The 20846-nt window shown below is 39.5% G+C and overlaps 2 protein-coding genes and 1 pseudogene across 3 annotated transcripts in view; 1 reads left to right on the top strand and 2 right to left on the bottom strand.

Moving 5' to 3' along the window:
- Positions 1–7533, top strand: part of LOC107595612 (protein disulfide-isomerase A3-like) — a 12847-nt pseudogene extending 5314 nt beyond the window's left edge.
- Positions 7534–7605: 72 nt separating this feature from the next.
- On the bottom strand, positions 7606–15396 carry LOC107595585 (casein kinase II subunit beta). Of its 2 annotated transcripts, none has more exons than XM_016286021.1 (7): positions 15304–15396; positions 14630–14710; positions 14092–14194; positions 11491–11606; positions 11308–11383; positions 8669–8858; positions 7606–8577 (listed from the first exon to the last, which is right to left on the bottom strand). In XM_016286021.1, exons 2-7 carry the CDS (start codon positions 14699–14701, stop codon positions 8487–8489), a joined length of 648 nt encoding a protein of 215 aa, XP_016141507.1. In that variant the 5' UTR covers positions 14702–14710; positions 15304–15396; the 3' UTR covers positions 7606–8486. The 2 variants fall into 2 exon arrangements, with proteins under 2 accessions (XP_016141507.1, XP_016141508.1); XM_016286022.1 differs by lacking the exon at positions 15304–15396 and adding an exon at positions 14901–15262.
- A 1650-nt stretch (positions 15397–17046) lies between these two features.
- The window catches only part of LOC107595587 (protein PRRC2A-like), a 27054-nt gene continuing 23254 nt past the window's right edge, over positions 17047–20846 (bottom strand). Inside the window, exons 18-19 of the mRNA XM_016286023.1 lie at positions 17868–20737; positions 17047–17822 (exon numbers count right to left, since the gene is read on the bottom strand). Coding sequence (XP_016141509.1) covers positions 17707–17822; positions 17868–20737 — 2986 coding nt within the window. The 3' untranslated portion in view covers positions 17047–17706. The remainder of the gene's footprint in view (positions 17823–17867; positions 20738–20846) is intronic.

Consider the following 20846-nt stretch of genomic DNA (forward strand, 5'->3'; position numbering starts at 1 on the left):
CAAAACAACATTTCCTCACTAAAGCTCTCATCTTTGACAAAGTCCATCATTTATTTGAATTATTATATTGAATTTATGACTTAAAAATGGCTTGTTAGATACAGAGAGAGCATGAGCTAATCGAATAGAATATCTTTGTCATTGTACAAGTAACGTTACAATAAGATTTATTTTGAAACTTCCAAATTGATAGTAAAGCTTAAGAATACAAATGATTTAAAATGACAATATAAAATGATCAATTATAAAAGGTTTGCAGCAGTATTAAAATAGTGCAAAAGAGCTCAGATGTGCAATGCAGCATTAAAACCTAAACGGTACAAACAGAAAACATAATGTAATAAAACGGTAAGGGTGAATTTATTATTCCATGTACATTTGAGGTTAATGTGTATACTGGGCTACTTTTTAGTTACAGCAGCTATCACTGTGTTGTTATGAAGTCAGTTGTGCCAGACAACTTTGAAGGCAGAGACAGATTGTGGGGGGCACTATAGGGAAAAACAAACTGCTGGAATAAAGAGTTTTAAAGGGTTAGTGATGGAAAACTTGCAGGTCAATGGGCATCAGTGTTTAAGGTTGGTAAACACTTGTACATACTATAATACTATTGTATTATAGGGGCAGGAGTATTGCACGCATATAATACTACCCGCCTGACATTGGCATGTGTTATTCAGGTGTCAAAGTTGTGCAGAATTGAAGGAAGAAACCTCAAAGACAGTGCCAGAAGGATGCTGGACAGGAAAAGCCTACAAATCTTGCCACATTATTCAAACATCGTGGTGTCAAAACTCAATAATTTACAACGCAAATCAGAAATTTAAAAAATAATTACTTTACTGGTCATTTTGAAATGTCAAACTTTGTCCGCAATTGTTAACCACCTCTGTATTATATTTTAGGGTTTTAAAAAAAATCCCTCATGTCCAAATTCAACATGAAGGGGGGTGGTCCGCTGCAGAAAGAGGCATTTGAAAAGACTGCACTGTTCTCGGTCATTAGAGGTATGTGTATAAAACACAACATTTACCAGAGAGCTTCTCTCTTTTTTAACACACTGAATGGTGATACACTATATATCTCGTTTTTGTTTTTAGTTGGCATCCAAGCAAAAGAGAATGACTCCCTGTCACAATTAGTGTAATTAAAGTAAAAAAAATTTAGTTCAAGCTTTTCATGTGCTTTTTTCTTCTTCTTATTTGGCAGATGCTGTGATGACCAACTTCCCGGCAGCAACAGAGTTGGACTTGAGGAATGCAGTTGGGAAGCATTTTAAACAAGAAATAAAACCAATAATTAATCATTTCCTTTAAGTTCACTGTTGGTTGTTTTATTTGTTAAAATAAGTAAACCAACAAAAGGGTTCATCTTTTTTTTATGTTGTCATTTATCCGTAATGTTTTAATGTTAAGTGTGATAACATGCTCTTTATTTGTATTCGTTTTTTTTCTTTTAAATATCTTAAGTTATTTAAAATATTTAATTTTTTCATTTTTATATTTTTATCTTAAGTTGTTAAAAATTCCAGATTTTTTATCATAATATTTATATTTAAGTGTATTGTATTTATGAAATTTTATTTTGTCATTAATTTTATATTTTTATCATTTTGTATTGTCTTAAGTTGTCAAAAAATTTATTTTTCTTAATAAAAGCTGTATATTTAATTTGTTTGGATGGATTGACATTTTGTTGTCTATTAGACGTATATATGTAGGCATTCATTAGCGGTTTAATTAATCATTTCCTTTAAGTTCACTGTTGGTTGTTTTATTTGTTAAAATAAGTAAACCAACAAAAGGGTTCATCTTTTTTTTATGTTGTCATTTATCCGTAATGTTTTAATGTTAAGTGTGATAACATGCTCTTTATTTGTATTCGTTTTTTTTCTTTTAAATATCTTAAGTTATTTAAAATATTTAATTTTTTCATTTTTATATTTTTATCTTAAGTTGTTAAAAATTCCAGATTTTTTATCATAATATTTATATTTAAGTGTATTGTATTTATGAAATTTTATTTTGTCATTAATTTTATATTTTTATCATTTTGTATTGTCTTAAGTTGTCAAAAAATTTATTTTTCTTAATAAAAGCTGTATATTTAATTTGTTTGGATGGATTGACATTTTGTTGTCTATTAGACGTATATATGTAGGCATTCATTAGCGGTTTAATTGATGACTAGTCTATTCTTGGGCTATGGTTAGACATCTATTAAATTTTCACTGACAGCCCAAATTTAGCCTTATTTTAGCCTAGACATCTGGGCTGCGTTTAGATGGCTAATAGATGTCTTTTAAACGCAAAATTGCTTGCTGGATATATATATATATATATAAAATCAGTCTTCAAGTATTTTACTACACTTCAGTATGTGATTCTTATTAAGTAGGGGTCATATTTTAGGATTCTATACTTAACCCAAGTCTCAGAGAACCTGACACCTTGTACTTCTGGAGACTCCAGGTAGGTTGCAGTTCTGGAAAATGGTGGCGCTGGAGACTAAATGGTTCCTGGTGATTTCACACCTAATTCTTCACCTTACTTCCTAATTATTTTGCAGTTAACAAGCATCTTTTCTTCTCCACATGTTTTTGACTGACCCTGACTGAGCATTTTGCTGTCCAATGGTTATGCATTAACTTTGCAATTTCTAGTATTGTATTAGTTTTGAATATTTCTCATAGGCATTTAATAATTTTTGACTTTCAGTTAAGTGAAAGAGCATTGTAGTTACTCTCCCAGGATCAGGAAACAGTCCTCCATAAAATGTGTTGCACACATCTGAATATTTGGGTTGAAGTGCTGGAACAGTTGTAAATGCAACTTAATCACTGATTTCTAGCCGTGTCCTCTGTAGTTTCGCTTTCACAACGAAACACACGGCGGGTTAGAGTGAGCGGCGGCCGACGGGCTTGCGGCAACCACATGTGACGACCCCGGGCTGGACTCCGCTTCGTCCACGGTGAAAGCAGATCCGGTGATCCACAGCGCAAAGTTGATGTATTTCCTCAGCGACCAGCACAGATCAGCTCCAGGCATGACGAAGCAGATATCGTCCTCTTTTGGAAGGCCAAACAAAGTAGTTTTGCTTTCACAACGAAGCACACAGCGCCTTCACGACATGGCGGCGGCAACAATACTACAGCGAGAATAAAAGTTACGCCTTCTTTCTTTGCGTGAACATTTGGGCGGCGTTATGCAAATCTTCCCACATAGTGAGGTAGATATGTGGGGGCGTGTTAGAACGAGCCGTTTTAGGTAGGCGTGGCTGACTCTTAACTTTTATAAAGAATATCTCTTTGGATTTGAGACTTTAGTCTTTGCAACTTTACAGATCTTCTTTATGCACCAATAGCTTGTAACACTTCAAAGAGAAAGGAAAAATTTAAATTGCATCATATGACCCCTTTAATATTAATTTAAATTGAGTTTTTATTCGTTTTGAATTTTTTTTTGAATTTCCCTTTTTCTTTTCATTTTAAGTTAACTTTTTTTTTTTCAAGTAGAGTTTTAGTTTACTATGATAACCCTGCTCTGTATAGATTTCCATAATAAGTGCTTTACTATAAATGCAGTTGTAGCTTTTACAAACGGAGTCTAAATATTTTCCTGTGGTAATCCGATTATATTGATAGTTTTGAACCTGCAATATTCCTTTAATGGAAACTCATCTTAGTGGTCAATATTAAGGATCCTCATGTGTTATAGTAATGTTAATAGTGGATTCAGTAGCGATTGATGTAAGATGGTTTAAGGATGTGTGACGGTCTTTGTTCAGGTGGACTGTACTGCTAATACAGAGTAAGCGCTATGGGGTGACTGGATACCCAACACTCAAAATATTTCGGAACGGACAGGAATCCTCATCATATGATGGGCCTCGCTCAGCTGGTATGTTCCTGTATCATTTTTACTGATGTGTGCCATAAATACAATAAGTGATTTGCTGGTGATGTCATTGTGGGCATATCATTTCCAAACAGATGGAATCGTGAACTATATGAAGAAACAGGCCGGGCCTGATTCTGTGCCTCTGCATAGTGAGCATGACCTGGAGAACTTTATCAACAACTTTGATGCCAGCATAGTTGGTAAGTGCTCTAGTCTTTATTATGTATTCTGTAGATTGAAAATATATAATGCAGATGTAATGTTAATGCATAAATGCAGTAAAGATGGATAGATGGATAGAATATAGATAGATAATGCATATATTTTATTACTAATGTCTTGCATTTTCTTTCGTCTGTCCATATCTCAGGATTCTTCTCAGGAACTGACAGTTCTCAACTCTCTGAGTTTCTTAAAGGAGCCAGTTTAATGAGGGAGAGTTTCTGCTTTGCCCACACCACAGACCTAGAGCTCGGAAAGAAATATAAGGTCAAATACGAGTAAGCAAGGGGAGGGAATTCAACTGGTTTAAGTGGTGGGTCTTAGTTAGGATAGTAAAATCAATAGGCTTATCCATGTTATCCATGAAAACACTTGACGGATCTTTTGCTGTTGATCTCAGATTTATCTGTCATTTGTGAGAAGCTCACTAAATTAGGCAGCTCTCATTTATTATTATTATTATGCTTGTTATTTATAGGGTATAATCAATATTATTATTATTAATAGGCTCTGTTTTTAACATTAATTATAATAGGAAATGTGACCCTGGAGCACAAAAGCAGTCTTAAGTCGCTGGGGTATATTTGTAGCTATAGCCAAAAATACATTGTTTGGGTCAAAATTATCGGTTTTTGTTTTATGCCAAAACTCATTAGGATATTAAGTAAAGATCATGTTCCATGAAGATATTTTGTAAATTTCCTACTGTAGATATATAAAAACTTCATTTTTGATTAGTAATATGCATTGCTAAGAACTTCATTTGGACAACTTTAAAGATGATTTTCTCAATATTTAGATTTTTTTGCACCCTCAGATTCCAGATTTTCAAATAGTTGTATCTCAGCCAGATATTGTGCTATCCTAACAAACCATACATACAAGCTTATTTATCCCAGCTTTCATATGATGTATAAATCTCAATTTCTAGAAATTCAAAATCAACAGCTGAATCATTTTACTTTTGCATATTGCTGGATTTTTTTAAATGTATGGTAATGTTAATATTTAGTGTTCAGGACAATTTTGTTCACTTTGGTACCATAAACAATTTTGGTGTCCAACACTTGATGTCCAGATTAAAATCTAATTCCTGGAGCAAAACCAGTTGAGAACCACTAATGTGGACTGTGTAGCTGGGTGTACTAATATACTGTATATAAATATGCAATACTACTAAGAATGTGTAAACCCTTTCCCTGCAGGTCCATGCTTCTGTTCCGCCCCCCCAGACTGAGCAGTAAGCTTGAGGAGAGTGTGGTTCACCACGCAGGACCCCTGTCCATCACAGGCCTGCGCCGCTTCATCAGAGACAACATGTGAGCAGACACCGTCACATCACAAACACCCACACGGCACATGCTGAGATCATGATTGCTTTTGCTCTGTAGTTTTGGACTCTGTCCTCACCTGACCAAAGAGAATAAGGATTCATGGAGGAAGAGGGATTTACTGACGGCCTACTATGACTTAGATTATTTTTGCAATCCCAAAGGCTCCAACTACTGGAGAAACAGGTGAGTCCTTTAAAATCAGTGAGCAAATATAAAGTCATAAAGTACTTACCTGTCTTTCTCCCTCCCAATTGCATTTAGAGTGTTGAAGGTGGCGTCTAAGTTCAGTTCTCAGGGCCTGTTGTATTCTGTGGCGAACCGTAATGACTTTCTGGAGGAGCTGGAGGATGAGTTCGGTCTGGGCGCCTCGGACGCAACCGAGCTGCCGTTTGTCACCATCAGGACACGAACAGGAAACAAATACACCATGAGAGAGGAGTTCACGTGAGTACAAACACGATACTATGAGGATCCTGTTTTCAGAATTTTAAGGAGGAGATTATACATGATTTGATATTCTAAATAATTATATTAGTTGACTAATTAGGACATGCCACTACAAGCCGCAAAAGCATATTTCATTTCCAGCGAGAATAGCATGGTATCATTTGATCCCTGATGTGTTATCAGTTTATTTTCTGAAAGCTGCTTTTGAAGACTATGTATTTCTTATGTATTCTTATAATTATTGCATTGAGTAAATTCAATTAAAATAATGAATTGCAATTAATCTGTTTTTTTCTCAAATGTTTTCTTTTAAAAATGCAGTGCATTGAATATGAATATGCTCACATACGTTAAACAAATTGGCAAAATCCCAAAACTTATTTCTTGACCTTTCAAGTGTTTGGGGTCGGTAAGATTTGTTTTTAATTAATACTTTTATTCAGCAAGGATACATTAAATTGATCAAAACTGACAGTAAAAACTTGTATAATACTGTAAATGCTGTTCTTTTGGGCTGTCTATTCATCAAAGAATCCTGAAAAAAGTGTATGATGGTTTCCACAAAAAGTATTAAGGAGCGCAACTGCTTTCAACAATATTAATAATCAAAAATGTGCCCCTGGACCACAAAACCAGTCAGAAGGGTCAATTTCTAGAAATTGTGATTTATACACCATCTGAAATTAATACTGTTTGAATATAATAATAATATTCTTCATTTAGCTGTGTCCCATGATGTACATCAACACATTAAATGCTTTAATCATGTCTGGTTTTAATTGTAAGTATGGTCCCTCCTCAGACGAGATGGCAAGTCTTTAGAGAATTTTCTGGAAGACTATTTTGCTGGGCGACTGAAGCGTTACGTCAAATCAGAGCCTGTGCCGGCCAAAAACAATGGAGCTGGCAAGGTTAGTGAGACACATGTGCTTGATTGTTTCATTTGGTCTTCATTAACAGTCTTGTATCAAGCGTTAACACAAGTCGCTGTCTGTGGTCAGGTGGTTGTGGCAGATACGTTTGAAGAGATCGTCAGTGACCCAGAGAAAGACGTGCTTATTGAGTTTTATGCTCCATGGTGTGGCCACTGTAAAAAACTGGAGCCCAAATATACAGAGCTTGGAGAACGGGTGAGCTTACATGACATCAGTATGTCTTATCTCTGTCTGAATCACTTCTCATCCTGTTTTTCTGATTTCTGTGCTCTCAGCTATACAGTGACCCCAATATTGTAATCACCAAGATGGATGCATTTGTGGAGTATTATCATATGGAGCCATTATCAATGTTTGCAATTGTCATTTCTTGCCCCTGGTTTGCCACTGAACAGATTTTGGGTTAAAAGATGCCTTTCCATTTGATCACTTAGGACATGGGTTGAACAATTGGTTATGTATTTATATAGAGTTTGGGAGTGAAATGGATGCAGTTTACACGATAAACATTGTCCTGTCAATTTAGTATTTTTTTTTCTACAGTACCCATGCCTTAAATTTAGTTTGACATCTAAATGAAGCTGTCTGTTCAGCAAGAGGTACTCACTGATGAGCAGAAAATGCTTGTTTATTAAACAAGAGGCAAGTATATGACATGCATTACTATTGAGATTTATTTTTTTATATATATTTTTCTATTTTCTAAAGTCTATATATATGTGTATATATACACAAACACCTCAGAGACATGTAGGACTCTCACACAACTTAGGAAAAGACATTTATTGTGAATTCTGAACCCTGGTTCCTCAACAGCTGTAAAGAAGGGGGAAAAAAACCTTCCGATGCTTTCAAACTGATTTATATATTCTATTCTTACACCTCTCTACCAGAAGAAATACTTTAAACAAGAGAAGAACAACCTGGGCCCATACCAAACATAAAAAAACATCCTGTCTGTGGTGAATCTAGTAAAATCTCTCTGAAGTAATCTTGACACCGGAGGAACTTAGCAGGTTGGTGTCGTTCCGACTGAAGATTAAAACAAAACACTGGTCTAATTAAGACGGAGACAGCTTCCTGATTGCGTTTGTGTCTTCCCATTTCTGGTCTTTCCTAATACATGCACTGAAAGCTTGCAGTCTGTCAACAAAGAAAAGTCACAGACGATCCCAGCTATATTACTCTGAGCTTAAAACAAATCCAAAATATACCGCCTTTTGCATGCAACAGACATTTTAAAGTAAGCCAAATATCTGGTTGTACAAAGGAGGGCACTGAATGACAATCGATCAACCATACGTCACGTCATGAACTAAGATGTCAATTCACGAACGTTACTTAAGCTTAGGGAACTAAAACAAACAGGACCAGAGAGTGAGCGGAGCCATCCTACAGGTATCTAGCTTTAATTGTAACTTTATTTTCTATGTGGAGGTTAAGAACTGAAATGATTTTCACAAGGAACACCCCGTTTTCTGTACAGTGTTTCAGAGGTAAGGTTTTTGTTTCTCCCCAGAGTGTTTTATAGTCTCGCTCTCTCCGTATTTAAACTTTAGTCTTGGTCGAATCTAAAATTGTTGGAGAAGAGTGAGGCCATGCCGACGGACACACAACCCACCCCATCCCACCCCACCCTGCTCAGGTTCTTAGCGGATCGCTTTGACGGGACTCTTGAAGCTGGAGGCTGCCTGCAGCTGCAGCTGGTAAGCCATTGGGTGAATCTTGAAACCATAAAGCCTGGAAGAGGAGAATGACAGTACTGACAAACTGAACCATTTTAGAGATGTGAGAAAATCCATTTATACAGAGGTGTATAGGGAGGACAAACCTGGGCACAAACTGGTTGGCGGGCCTCTTCGGCCGGTACTCGGGATGCACCATGAAGAGCATGTGGGGGAAGCCAGTGCCAAAATAGGCTCCATCGGTGTGATGGTGCCTGGATGACTTGGGTGTGTACACATCCATACACTTAGGGCAGTAGAGCTTCACCATGGCCTCACCAGGAATATCAGAGAGCCCTGGAGACAAAACAGACACTAGACTCACTCATGGAAACTTGTGCGATCACTCGGCTGCACACAGACCTGCTCAGCCAACATTATTTAGAGCCAGTTATCTCATTTAAGGTTAAGATGAAACAATGTGTAACCAATTAAGAAACTCGATGAGATATTAAAAGAGAGACGGGAAAAAAAAGTATGTCGACTATAGATTTTATCCATTGGGAAATGACTGGATTGTTAGTAGCAGGTGTTATTTAATAAACATGGTGTTTCTCACTTTATCCCTTTAATAAAAATGGGGATTACAGTTCACCCAAAAATTGTCATCGTTTACTCACCTTCATGTTGTTCCAGACCTGTATGAATTTCTTTCCTCTACCGAGTAAATAAACAGGTGCTGGTCCCCACTGACTTCCATAGTATGGGTAGGGAAAAAACACTATGGAAGTCAATGGGGACCAGCAACTGTTTGGTTACCCACATTCTTCAAAATCTCTACGTTTGTGTTCAGCAGAAGAAAAGCATACAAGTTTGGAAAGACCTGAGGGCAAGTAAATGATGACAGGATTTTCATTTTTGGGTGAATTATTCATTTAAGGTGTGCATCTTTTTTTACACAGTGCATGTTCTTAACCCGGTTATGCTTAAGCCGACAATGCACACGGTCATTTAAACACGTTTTCCTTTATTGGAGTAAGGTCATAAACCGATTGTAACAGCTAGATTTTTACAGATTTCAGCCAGCATGTAAACGCATTACCCTGCCTTCTGTCGGCTTACTGAAGTGCGCATGTGTGCTATGTGACAGGAACGCGTCCTTTACTGTGGATTTAATCACATCCAGACAGAACAAACGTTTTACAGTAAGGGAGGAGGAAATATACCACAAACTAATTATAAAAATGTGTTCTCATCTCGTGCAGGAGGAGGAGAAGTGGTACTATCCAAATACTGCATCTTGAGAGGGTAATATATGAGATGCAAGTTTCCCGCGGACATGTTGCAATACTCTTCTTCAGTTTTTAACGATTTATTTAACATGACAACCGACAAACTAAATACTCAGAGTTAGATATGCAAATTATTACGTTCTGACCTCACTAAAGCAAATAAACTGATTTATTAATAACGTCTTAACCGCAGTTTACTTGCACTGCCGGGTTATTAGTTTGCATGTAAACCAGGACAACAGGTTATTTCAATAAGCTGATTTTTGAAAGTCATCAGTGTATTGGTGTGTCAATGTCAACACGCGATCAGTTTATCAGATCATCAAATCTTAAGAAGTGATTATCAACCGATTGGGGGGGAATTCAATTACAGAATATTTGTCTTTTAATTACAAAAAGTAATACAATGCAGTTGTATTTTTAAACATTTTAACTAATCTAGGGCTGTAACTAATGATTATTTTGACAATTGAGTAATCTGATATTTTTTTAGTAACACAAACAGACCTAAGTGAAAACCAGGCTTTAGTATGACTATTTATATATAAACTAACGATGAGGCAATAATAATTGGCTCAAATAAAATATCAAAACCAAGTAACTACATGGTTCTATTGAACAACACTGATAAAATACATAATGCAATATGCCTATACATAATATGAACATAACCAAGTACATTATGTGTTATAACAAATACCTGCAGAGGGTGGCAACGGCCTGGTGACGTTTCACTTTACAGCATGATTAAACTGTTTAAATCTATTTAATTTTAATATTTGGCCACATGCAAACTCAAACTTTTATTTTGAAATCGTGATGTACAATAAATGGCATATTTAGAAATAGGTTGATGTATTCTCCTATATTGACAAAGGTTTAAATGATTTACGTTACAAATCTAGTGAGATAATGCGCACTGTTTTCCCAGATGAACGTTAAGCAATTCAAATTCACAGTAAATGCAGAGAAAGAGTCACACATACAGTCTTTACTGGTAAGTTACCATTAAGAGATAGAGATCATGTGTGAACAGGACCTTTTCAAAAATCCCGGTAAATTTGTTCTGGCAATCATACAGTTCTTATGGAGATGACGTGATTACTCTGAGCTGTTTACAAAGCTCCGCTGCATTTTAATTAGTTTTTCTATGTAAATAGGCCTATGCACTATATGGACATCTTTGACCAATGCGCTTCACAGTGTTTTTTTCGCGCTTCCTCCATTCATCAGTGCTGCGATGCTCATCTCGTGTTTATAAGAGCAAAATATTCTGATTGGCTGGTAATGTTAGTTTGGTTGAGAGTGAAAGCTGTGCTTCTCTCACACCATTGGTAGGCGAACTCATGGACTCGAAAGTGATTTTTTAAATGTAGGATTATTTTTTTCCGCAGCCAAACACTGCACGCCGGAGAACTTTAAGCCCTGCAATCAACCAGAGAATCTCACATTTTTGATGAAAGATTACAATGGCAAACATTATTTGTTTGAAGTCAAATAAATGGGACACCCACCAATAGGCAGCATTGGCTGATTCTCACAGTAAACACGAGGACAATAGCCAAAATCTCCCTGCTGGTACTTCTCCAGCTGCAACACAAAACAAGCACAACATCATACGCATGAAGCTGAAAAATAAATTGTCTTTCTTTAATGAAATTATAAGTCAATAACTAGATGACCCGGAGAAAACGCACCATCTGGGCAATGCCACGGTTAGTGAGGATATAGCGCGCATGGATCAGTCCATACAGCATCTCAGCAGCCTGCTCAATCAGGTCACTCTGGTTAGGGTTGTCCTCCAGCTCCTCATCTGACACACACACACACACACATACATACAATAACACCATTACACAGCTAGGAAATCACATTGTTTACAGTTAGCTTGAAACAGAAAATGCCATTGTCTTTTCTTCCCAATTTGATTTCACACTGACTTTAAAACAGGGAAATGCATGTCTTCTATAGTATGTTTTTAAGGTGTTGCACTTAAGAGCAAATGCATGCTCATAATTATGGCATGTGCGCATACAATAAGCAATAGTCTAGCGTTCAAGGCATTAAACAGATATTCATGAATTTGGTCTAAAATATCTTGCATAAAACTACATTTTTAATGTGCCTGGTTGGTTGCATGCACAGCCTAATGTACAGAACCGTCAAGTCGCAATGAAACAGAAGTAGCAACAGATCTGTAGGGTGGGACTTATGCACCAGTAGATGATTGGATTTTGAATAGGAATGCTCCGATCGATCAGCCAGAGACCCGTATCGGCCGATAATCACATTTCATGACTCGATCGGTACTCACTATTTGGCCGATCTCACGAACCGATCGCAATTTGATGACGTCAACGCCGGACCACGTACATGATGTGCGGGGACGTAAATGATTTTAAGCCACAGTCATGTCATCGCCGGTGTGGAAATGCTATGAAGTTTCGAGAAACAATGAAAAATTCGCTATTTGTCGTGCATGTTTTGCATGATGATGAATGGATGGTTAATTTTTAATTTGATTTCACACTGACTTTAAAACAGGGAAATGCATGTCTTCTATAGTATGTTTTTAAGGTGTTGCACTTAAGAGCAAATGCATGCTCATAATTATGGCATGTGCGCATACAATAAGCAATAGTCTAGCGTTCAAGGCATTAAACAGATATTCATGAATTTGGTCTAAAATATCTTGCATAAAACTACATTTTTAATGTGCCTGGTTGGTTGCATGCACAGCCTAATGTACAGAACCGTCAAGTCGCAATGAAACAGAAGTAGCAACAGATCTGTAGGGTGGGACTTATGCACCAGTAGATGATTGGATTTTGAATAGGAATGCTCCGATCGATCAGCCAGAGACCCGTATCGGCCGATAATCACATTTCATGACTCGATCGGTACTCACTATTTGGCCGATCTCACGAACCAATCGCAATTTGATGACGTCAACGCCGGACCACGTACATGATGTGCGGGGACGTAAATGATTTTAAGCCACAGTCATGTCATCGCCGGTGTGGAAATGCTATGAAGTTTCGAGAAACAATGAAAAATTCGCTATTTGTCGTGCATGTTTTGCATGATGATGAATGGATGGTTAATTTTTAACAGCAGATTCAGAGACGTTAGAGCTGATCTGCGCCTCACTGCACAAGTCTGCGGCGCGTTACCTCTCCATGGGAACCGGAGCTGATCGCAGCCGCTCTAGTCAGTGCTTGTGTTTATGCAGCCGCGGCATGTTTCTCTCTTTTGTGAGTTGGCACAGCATGGAGGACGGAACAAAACCTCGTCTGAGCCGTATCGCTGATCGTGGGCTGCTTTTACATGAACGTTTATTTATAAAACAAAATATCTTCTTTAGCCATATTAGCCTACTCAATAGCATTAACACAGGCTTTACTCCTTTCAAACTTTATCTGCAATGTCACCGTTTCTGTCACTGCAACTTCCAGATCAGGCGCGCGCGCACAAAATCGTCTGCCTCATGGAAAAAAAAATGTAGTTAATATTTGCATCGCTTATGATTTATTTTATCCACCCACAAATAATCAGAATGCATTTTAAAGCAGGAGAAACAGAGGTTTCCCCGGAAACAGCTGTACACAAAGCAGCGCGGAGCTCACAAACGCTGCTTTATCAGGCACATAACATGCAAGATGAAATGAAAATGACATTGAAAATTTTCTAAAGATAGTCTTCCTTCAGAAATACAGTGATATAAAAACACCCGCGCCTCGTTTTGATTTTTAAACGTGCAGTACGTGCTCATGTTTTTTCAACAAAGCCTTTTGGAAAATCGGTCAGTTTTGATATAGTGGCGAACGCCACAAGTAAATAAATGTATGGGAAACATCCCACAGCACAACCACCTGAGCACAACTTCAGTCTACTCATTAACTTCGGGCTGGGCAAGGTGCGTGCGCACGATGAAACCGTCTATATAAAGCTTGAAGCTTCAGAATCGGTATCGGCCGATCACCATGACAAGAAATCGGTACTCAGTATCGGCTGCACAAATCCTGATCGGAGCATCCCTAATTTTGAAATGTGGCTGTTTTACTCCATAGCGGAAGCAGATTGATGGGGTTTAAGTGCACTAAATGATTGGAGAAAGCCTGCATACGTCACCAGAGAGAAGACTGGCATTTTAAGTCTCTCTTTTTAACCATTACAAGGTCCAAACATGAAAAATAAATAATAATAAAACATGCAAAAATAAAAAAATATGAACTTTCATTTAATGCTGCATCAAACCCTTTAATGCTTGCGTTAAAAAACCAAAACCAATCACTGACCAGGTTCCAGATCCAGGATCATGTCCAGGGCTTGTCTGTAATGGGGAACTTGCTCATTGAGTCCTGTAAGATTGAACTTGTCCTGAATGTAGTCCTCATCTACCTGTATGGAGCAAAAAGAGATGTACCATATACCAACATTAATGCACACAACAACACATTTATCTACCGTTCTCTACAATGATTACAATACCACCGGTTGATCATGACTCCTGCACTGATTTTAGCGAATGATTCAGAGACAGTTTTCTATATAGAAAAGATTACTGCCTAGAAATCAGTGTGTCTTAAACGTTAATATAATATTCTCATGTTTCCCAGTTATAAATACAAGTGATCGTGGTAAAAGTATAGTGTGTTTTGTCCTATAAATCCTTTTACACACAGTCCTGCGAGTCCTGCTGTCATCTCAGGAGGGTGGTGCTCATGTCGGACACATACTGCAACCCTACAACTCATTTCTGATTGGTTAAGCTTGCACTGTAACACTCCCTGGCCAACCACAAAATACACGAGATGATCAGAAACGCATACAGACCTCACAGAAGAACTCGTTTCCCCGTAGACCACAAAACCAAGAAATCCACGACACTTCCTCGGAGCTACTCATGTTGGGAAACTAGAAAAGAGGAGAGGAGAGCAACATGAAGCGATCAAGTAAACTTACATAGACAAAAACCATTACTATTTCTGCTCCAAAACAGATGTCAAGTCAGTCTTTACTGGAAACAAAAATAATAAGAGTCATATTGCTGCGCAAATATGTTTCAGGTAAGTACATGTTTATAAAAAATTGTATCGCGTCTTACTGTTTTCGCGTAAACAGCTGACTAGCCTGCCGCACGCGAACACAGCCGGCTGCTTGCCTTATAACCCAGTCAATGAAACACAAATGGACAACTGCGCACATGCGAGGCGGGCAAAATCTAAAACCACTGGCACGTTAAAAAGACTCGTTTGTATCTTGATAGACGCCCATTTTGTAGTTCAGCTAACGAAAGATGAGTTTAGCATGCCGCCGCTGCTAGCTAACGCTTAAACGTAACGGTAGGCCGCAGCAAACTCGCCGAGTGTCTGAAATACGTCGACTGGAGAGAGTCCTAACACATACAATTAACAACGCGTTCCCAGAAATACCCCAAAACTGCGCACATATCGAAGCTACTAGATATTATTGTCCATCATAGCGATTAAAGCGTGTATTCGTGTTACCTCAAGGATCTCCCGATGTTAGCCGCAGCAACACAACTGTACGCTGATTGGAGGCTTCCGCTCTACACACAGCACGTGATCACAAGGTAGGTCACTTCCGCTCTCTGCGGAACTTGTAGGAATTGTAGTCTTTATAATCAGATGTGTTTCCCATTCGTAGCGTTTTCGCTATTATCTGGGTTTGAATAGTAGAACCAATTATTCATGTAATATTTTATTAATAAAATAATTATGTAATAAAATATTGGGGTCATCGAATAACACTGAAAAATTAACATTTAGAATTTATGTTAAGATATGAAAATATATATATATATATAAATTCTACAATGCATGGCTGTACTTTCCCTTCTGGAATGCGTATGTGGGTCAACCAGAAACCATGTATTTAGCAATGTTTATAGCTGTAATTGTGTTAACTTTCATTTTGGTGTAAATGTGTGTACCTAAAACAAATCAATGAAATGATGCTGGACATGGATTGTATGCATTAAAAATGTAAAAAGTCTAAAATTGTATTATTAGTTCGAATCCTCTTAATGACACTGTGATGGTGAAATGAAGTCAAACCACAGATCTTCCATTAAAACAAAAGATTTTTATTTAACTTTTTCTCTGTATACTTTTTATTATAATAAGACACTTCTCTGCTTGTACATTGCTCCCTTGAACTTAAAAATGGCAACAACTGTGTGGGAATGTAAGTTGGGGCGGACAAACTCAGATGCATACCAATATACATACATGTGTGTATATCAAGGTTTCAATAATAACCTCAGGTACCTTGGTATAGTTAGAAGTATAATACAATCTCTTAGTATTTCGAGGAATACACATTTCTATTCATTTTTACTCAATATTGGTACATATAATGTGACCACATCAATGGTTTAAGTTTAAGAGGGATGATAAACGGCACTGAAAGCCGATGGGAGAACAGCTTCCAACGAATAGACCACCCAAGCTGTATCGGAGGACAAAACCATGCTTGGTAAAACATCAAGAAAAGAAAAATAAACCCATTTTAGTTGTTTTCCTTAGTATGTAGGAAAAAATATATATATATCGATTTAACTTTTTCCACTGCACTTCATTTGGATTAACATATACACACACTTGAATGCATATAATGAAAATATCCTAGATCAAATAAAACATCCTAATAGTGTCAGAAAAGGTGGGCAATTGGGACTCATGTTCGCCTTTCACAAAGCGTCCTATCCTCAAAAGAGCACATTACATGTAGAGATCGGATAGAAATTCACACATACTTTTTAAATGCCCTACTCTCACACATACATGTCATTTGAAAGCCCTACTTATTACTTCAAAGCTATTCATTAGACCAAGGCATTCCCAGAAAACAAACAAACCCCAACTTACACCATTAGGATACAGATGCTGGTCAAAATGAGGAGGGAACAATGCTTTGATCCGTTTCTTTTTAGACGTCAAGCATTTGTGGTTTCTTGTTACGCTGGGCTCAGGCTCCCTGGATGGGCAGGTTTTATTTGACGCCAGGCATATTGCACATTGAACAAATGTCTCATTTTGTAACACTACTCAAAAAGGGCCACAGACTCCTTGGCATTGACTTGTGTCTAAATGAGATGACTGGTAAATTGTTCGAGGAAGTGAGTAAGACAGTTGCTCATAGTTCTGAGACATGTTCTGGGGGACTTTGGAACTACAAAAAAAAAAAAAAAAAGACTGAGCATTGGTGATACTTGGTGGGCACAGTAGTGAGTTTGAACCAAAAATGAAGAGGGTTTTATTTTAAAAATGCATTTTAATGACTTGCTTTGCAGAAGAAAAAAAAAAAAAAAAGTTATATCCTCACCTTTAAGAGGTTGAAAATGGAAAAATAACACCACAAGAAGGGGGAAAACAAATCTATGATACATTTGTTCTCATTAAAAGAGCAACTTCCAAAATCCAACATGTGATGTGAATACACAAGTACATAATATCAACCTTGGCCTCTCATATATACTTCAAGCCACAGTTCTTACACAAGTACACGTAACGTGCCCAGCATACACCAACTAAGCACATCTTTGTTAGGTTGATGTCATTTTGTGCTTGTATATGCAAACAAAAATGGGCCATGTGATCGAATGCATTTTTAGTCAGGAAATATTTCCATTAAAATGGGGTGTAATATGTAAAATCTCAGAGTAGAGTTTAGGATTTGTGGGAGTGTGAAAGGACACAGTGTGAATTTCCAAATAAGGGACAAAAAGCTATAAACCAAAAGAACAAGAATGTGTTCATGGTCTTGGTAACTAATCTTTTATGATAATAAAGTGTTAACATGTTAAGGGGAAAGATGTTTTACAGAAAAGAGTGGCCAATGATAGAGGGATGCATCTGAAAAATTTCCAAATTAAAAAAACCAAAACATCACTTCCTGTTCTTAGGAGAGGGCCAGTTGCCACGCCTCTCACCACGATTGCCCCCGCCATTGCCAGATCCACCCACCGCCCCACCAGTGCCGGGCGGACCCCTGGGGCCTCTTCCTCCACTTCCTCCACCTCCTCCTCCACCACCTCCACCACCACCACCACCACCACCACCACTGGCATTAACCCTTCTGTTCTGCCTCTCCATTCCAGGGCGCTGATTGGAGAAGCTTCTCTTGCTGCTGGCCAATTCTTTAGCTGTCATCTCTCTCTCGCCACCACCGCCGACTCCACCACCTCTTCCGGGTGGATGGTGGTGGTGGTGATGGTGATGGTGGTGGGAGGAATAGGGTTTACCACCTCCTCCACCCGCTCTTTCTCGAAACTCGGTGAAATCGCTGCTTTCGGAGGCTGTTTCCCATTCCTCATTGGCCTGATCAGAGTTCTGGTTAGAGACATCTGGAGATTTGGCACCCCCAGCTGGGTTATGGTTGTGATGGTGTTGAGCGTGTGACTGGGAGTTGCCCTGGTAGTGATGGTGGTGGTGGCTATTGAAATTTTGGTTTCCACCCCCAAGGTTGCTGCTATTCTTATTGTTGTTAGAAGTTGCAGACACACTGTGGTTTGCATTTGCAACAGCTGTGGTAGATGCATTGGGAGTGCTATTGGTTTCTTGCAGGGCATTCTGCAACGGTGAAGGCGGCCGCTGCTGTTGTCCAGCTACGACTTCAATAATTCCACTGCTTCCATTTATACGGGCCGCATTCTCTCTCTCTTGCTTAAGTCTGCGGAATCTGGGAGGCTTGTCCTGCTGATGCTGAGATCGTCCGTGGCGTCTGCGACGAGGGGGGCGCTCAAATCCGCTGTTAGGGAAACTTCGTCCGTCAGGGGCAGACAGAGGAAGAGTCTGGATAGGAATGCCAGAGGAATTTGACAAAACATTACTTGAGGACAGTGGGGCTCCAGCACTTCCATTCTCTGTGGAGCCCTGTTGGATAGCTGCAGGCACAGAAGGATTAGGTGCGGAGGGATTTGCACTTTGACTCTGAGACTGATTCTGGTCCGCAGCTTTCTTCTTGTCATTATTGGCTCCACGGCCTGTATCTTTAGGAGGGGATGGCTGTGAGGACGTCTGTTGCTTTCGCACGGTTGCAGATTTTGCAGACCAGCCATGAGAAGCAGAGCCAGGTCCAGATCGGTGTCCACCAGATACTCCTGCACTGCCTCCACTTCTGTGGAGACCTCCTCCAGCTCCTCCACCACCACCTCTGCCACGTCTAGATGGCACTCCCCTTGGTGTGAACACTCTTGTCTGGGAGTTTCTGATTGGAGCTGAAGAAGATGAAGAACCTGTTGTAGGATTCTCGCCTCTGATGCCAGTCTTGGTGTTTGGCTTGCGGTCTTCCTTGTCAGAGTGAGGAAGGTCACTACCAGCACTCTCGCTGCCTGTTTCAGATCCCCGTTGTCTCCTCCTCTTTGGCACCTCTTCATATTCAGAGCCTTCACTTCGAGTCTCACTTCGGTTCCTAGCACGTCCCGGATTTGGCTGAGAGCCCCCATGTCCATGTCTACCACTGCCAGATGATGCCTCCCGCTTGTATTCTTGATTAGAAGGTGCATGGTGGTAGCCACTGTTGGCAGCTAATCTATAATCCCTGCTGTTCCTGCCACCTCCTTTACCACGGCTGCTACCACCTGCACAGCTAGTGTAAGTGCCCCTGTAGCCTCGGCCTCGGCCATAGAATTCTCCTCGGCCACGGTTAGATCGGCTACCTCTGGATGAAGATGCATGGTAAGTTGTGCTTCCTCTTTCAACAGAATGCTCTCTTTCCCTCCTGGACTGTGGAGCTGAAGAGCCAGAGTTCTGGATAGAGCTTTCTCCATTTTTGGATCCTTTACCTGTACCCCCTGTGTTGCCTCGCTCCTTTCCAGCAGTTCTGAGTTTATTTGACGAGACTGCATCATTTTTTCCACCAAGTGCTGACGATGCTTGAGCCCCAGAGGCCGGTTCTTGTTTGGTTGCAGTCTGGCTAGCATCTTGTTCTTTATCTTTACCAGAGACTCCAGTAGTCTTTTCTCCTCCTCCTTCACCACCCTCTCTTTTCATCTCTTTAAGAACTGGTCTCTTAATAGGACCTGCACGCTTAACTGTGGTGCCATCTGAGTGAGTAAAGGATTTGTTCTCAGCCCCCTGATTTGCAGATTCTTCAGTATTTCCACTCATTCCAGAGCCCGGAGCCTTTCTGTTATGGGTTTGGCCCCCAGTTGCGCTACTGCTACCAGGCCTCGGGCCCCAGTGTGTTTCAGTTTTGTGCTCCCGACTGCGAGGGTTGGATTTAGGGTGGTGGTGCTGCTGCACAGAATGCTGTGGAGGCTGATTTTGCGTATTTCCCATCTTCTCCTGTTTCCATCCTGAAGCATGAGCAGATCCAATATCATGTTCAATCGGTGGTGGGACCTGATTATGTAGTGACTGTTTTCCACTACCATCTTCTCTAGCTGAGGAAGATGATGATGATGAACAGGAAGGGGAAAGGGACAGCTGATGGAGTGGAGGTGAAGGGTCACTCTTTTTTGGCTCCCCCACTTTTTCTCGCTCTCTGCCATTCTCTTGCTTATGAGGATGAAGAGAGAAATTAGGGGCATGAGCGGGAGGACCATGGTGTTGGAGATGCGAGTTGGTCTCCAAGGACGAGTGATCAGAACGGCTATTACGGTCATAATGGAGATGAGGAGTCCCCCAGATCTGGCTCTTTTGACTACCCTCTTGATGGCCAAAACCATGCAATGTCCCTCCACTGCTGGCCCTTTGCTGCAGGTGGGAGCCCATTCTGGATCCATTGTCAGGGTAGTTACTGAAACCTCCTCGCCCACCCATAAAGGGCTGATGATGGGCATGGTGGCTAGCACCCTGGCCCCCAACTTGAATCCCAAGAGGTGGTGGGGTTTGGTTGGATGAGCCAGATGGAGAGCTGGGAGGCTGGATGGGAGCTGTGACTCCCTCCCGCATAAGTACTGGAGGAGTGTCACTTCTAGAAACATTAAAAAAAAGAAAAATGTGTCATGATTCTGAAACTAATTAAAGAAATATGGAATAAAGAATTTTAATAGAAACTGGTTTAATAAAATAACTTGATGTGT

Source organism: Sinocyclocheilus grahami, unplaced genomic scaffold, assembly GCF_001515645.1.
Source record: "Sinocyclocheilus grahami isolate Dianchi unplaced genomic scaffold, SAMN03320097.WGS_v1.1 scaffold205.1, whole genome shotgun sequence".
Classification (NCBI taxonomy): domain Eukaryota; kingdom Metazoa; phylum Chordata; class Actinopteri; order Cypriniformes; family Cyprinidae; genus Sinocyclocheilus; species Sinocyclocheilus grahami.